Source organism: Eimeria mitis, genomic scaffold (genome assembly GCF_000499745.2).
Source record: "Eimeria mitis Houghton genomic scaffold, Emh_scaff5942, whole genome shotgun sequence".
Classification (NCBI taxonomy): domain Eukaryota; phylum Apicomplexa; class Conoidasida; order Eucoccidiorida; family Eimeriidae; genus Eimeria; species Eimeria mitis.
Genome location: NW_013574175.1, coordinates 1222 through 3341, shown reverse-complemented (window position 1 = coordinate 3341; position 2120 = coordinate 1222). Strand labels below are relative to the sequence as shown.

At 50.7% G+C, this 2120-nt stretch overlaps 2 protein-coding genes across 2 annotated transcripts in view; both read right to left on the bottom strand.

Annotated features, from left to right (window-relative positions):
* Position 1: 1 nt before the first annotated feature.
* On the bottom strand, positions 2 to 713 carry EMH_0085000 (SAG family member; the record flags this gene model as incomplete). The annotated part of the gene is made up of 3 exons (XM_013500846.1): positions 2 to 28; positions 203 to 369; positions 584 to 713. The coding sequence occupies 3 exons, from the start codon at positions 711 to 713 to the stop codon at positions 2 to 4; spliced, it is 324 nt and encodes a 107-aa protein (XP_013356300.1).
* Positions 714 to 1969: 1256 nt separating this feature from the next.
* EMH_0084990 (SAG family member) overlaps positions 1970 to 2120 on the bottom strand; it is a gene marked incomplete at both ends in the record, with an annotated part of 1129 nt that continues 978 nt past the window's right edge. Inside the window, one exon of the mRNA XM_013500845.1 lies at positions 1970 to 2078. Coding sequence (XP_013356299.1) covers positions 1970 to 2078 — 109 coding nt within the window. The remainder of the gene's footprint in view (positions 2079 to 2120) is intronic.

Genomic DNA, 2120 nt, shown 5'->3' with positions numbered 1-2120 from the left:
CTCACTGCGGCAGCGCAGTCCGCCTCTGCTGTATCCAAGGCCATGAAGGCGTATGTGCCGCTTGGAAAGGCATCTTCTTCGGCGCCTTGCTGCACTGTGACTTCTTCTTTCTGCAGATAAAAGGGCGTGCAGGAATAAGCATGACGGAACGGGGGAGAGAATATGGGGCCACAGATGGAAGGAAAGGAGCAATGCCACTTACTTTTATCAGGGCAGCGCAAACAGGATCCCATGGCTTTGCTTGTTGTCCACTTTTTTCTGAGCCAGTTTTAGGCCACGTTTTTAAGCCTTCCTCTTCCATCGAGAAGTGTTCTAGTCCAGCGCCTTCGCGAGCAGCGTTGATCTCCTCAAGGCACACGTTGGGTTCACCTGTAGAAAAGCGGCCGATAAGGGACAAAACAAGCCCAAGCGTGCCAAGGATGATGTTTCTGAAGAGGGATTGTTTTGTCTAAAGCGCGCAAAAGGGCCAGTTCGGCTCCAAACAACACTGAACATCCAGCACAGTTAACCGCCTTCAACACATTTACTTTGGACCATCATGAGACTGAAACTCTCCCCATCAAGCAATTTTCTGCCAGCATACCAAGCTCTACTGTGTAGGTTGGCGATGCTTCCTCCTCTAGGCCTCCGCCTTGCTGTCCATCTCCTTGTGCTACGCGGGCCATCAGGAGCGCAGAGGCAGCGGCGAGTGAAACAATTTTAAGAGGCGCCATGTTTGCAGATTTAAGGGTGAATTTGGGGACAAAATAAATAGAAGGACGATGCAGGTTTGGAGGGAATGCAAGTAGAGACGTGACAATATGTTGTGCAGTGTGTGTGCAGGAGGAGGCGGTGAGGGAGCTAACTGCGACTCGTGAATCCGTTCGGGCGTGGGGTGCTTCTGCCTAAGCACTGGCCTTGAGTTTACGACACGACATTGCCGCGGTTAACTGCACTTATGATACATTGCAAGAAGTTTCACCTACTTCTTGTAAAATTGCTCTTACAACTGCTGAACAAGACGCGACGTCCCTGTAACAGGGCAGGCACTGTCGTTCCATCGTTCAATGAACCAGCTGAGCGCCGGGGCCCCTTGCGCTGGATTTGTGCTTAGTGGCCAATTCAAAGTAAAGCGTTTAGGTTGTTTGTTTGAAGGCTTATTTTGTGTAAATTGCTCTAAAACTGTGGCTGCGTGCTCTTTTGGCCTTGGTCCAGAGAGTTGTATGATGTCCCGTCGTACGAGGGACGGGTTGCACTTCGACGAGGCTTTCTCTGCTTGCAAATCTATAGGTAAGAAGGGCTTGTTTGCCCGCATATAAAAAAGCAAAAGCATTGTTAAGGGAGGCTCATTCATCAAATTCTCAAGCACCTCTACAACACTTCGCCACGTGACAACGTGCCAGCTTTTGACAATGCTATAACAACTGCTGCTAGTCGCTAGACTTAATGCTCTCGTCCACAGGAAGCACGCATGCAAGAAGGCATGCAAGCACAGAAGTGTTTAGAGACCCGAACACGCATCTGGAGGGGCGTAATGCGTTGGATCGATAGCAGGCGTGTCATATTGCCCACTACTTTCATCAGCGGTACGGAAACAGTAGGTAGGACTCAGGCCAGTGAAACAAAATCAGTCTAGAGAGGCAAACATTTGCTCTCTAGAGAAATGAAAAAGAGCTGAGAAGACCCGTCAGCGGATAGCGCATGACACTAGTGCCAATAGGATTAGAAAAAGGCTAGGAAGCCCTGTAAACTAGTGGCACTTCCAGTGCAAGGCTGACTGCCGCATACTGAAATGTAGGGGTGCGCGTTGAAAACGCTTAATAACCGCAGTCCTAGGGAGGCAGCGGGAAAAAACACCTGAGTAAGGCGCCAACGTCTGTCTGTCATCAGGTCTGTTCTGAAGGCGCGAACATGTGAAAAAGGCGCTGCGAAGCGCGGCCTTCCTTGAATGGAATCAGGAACCGGCGCGTGTGACGGAGAGGCCACTGCCTCAAAAGGCAGCAAGGCCAAGGGCAGCAATAGCAAAGGCAATGAGACTCGGGGCGGCGACTGAGGCTGAGCCTGTGAGGGATGCCTTGATCTTACTCCACTGGTCATCGCTGCACACAAATTGCCAACAGATGGACAACATACAGCATTGG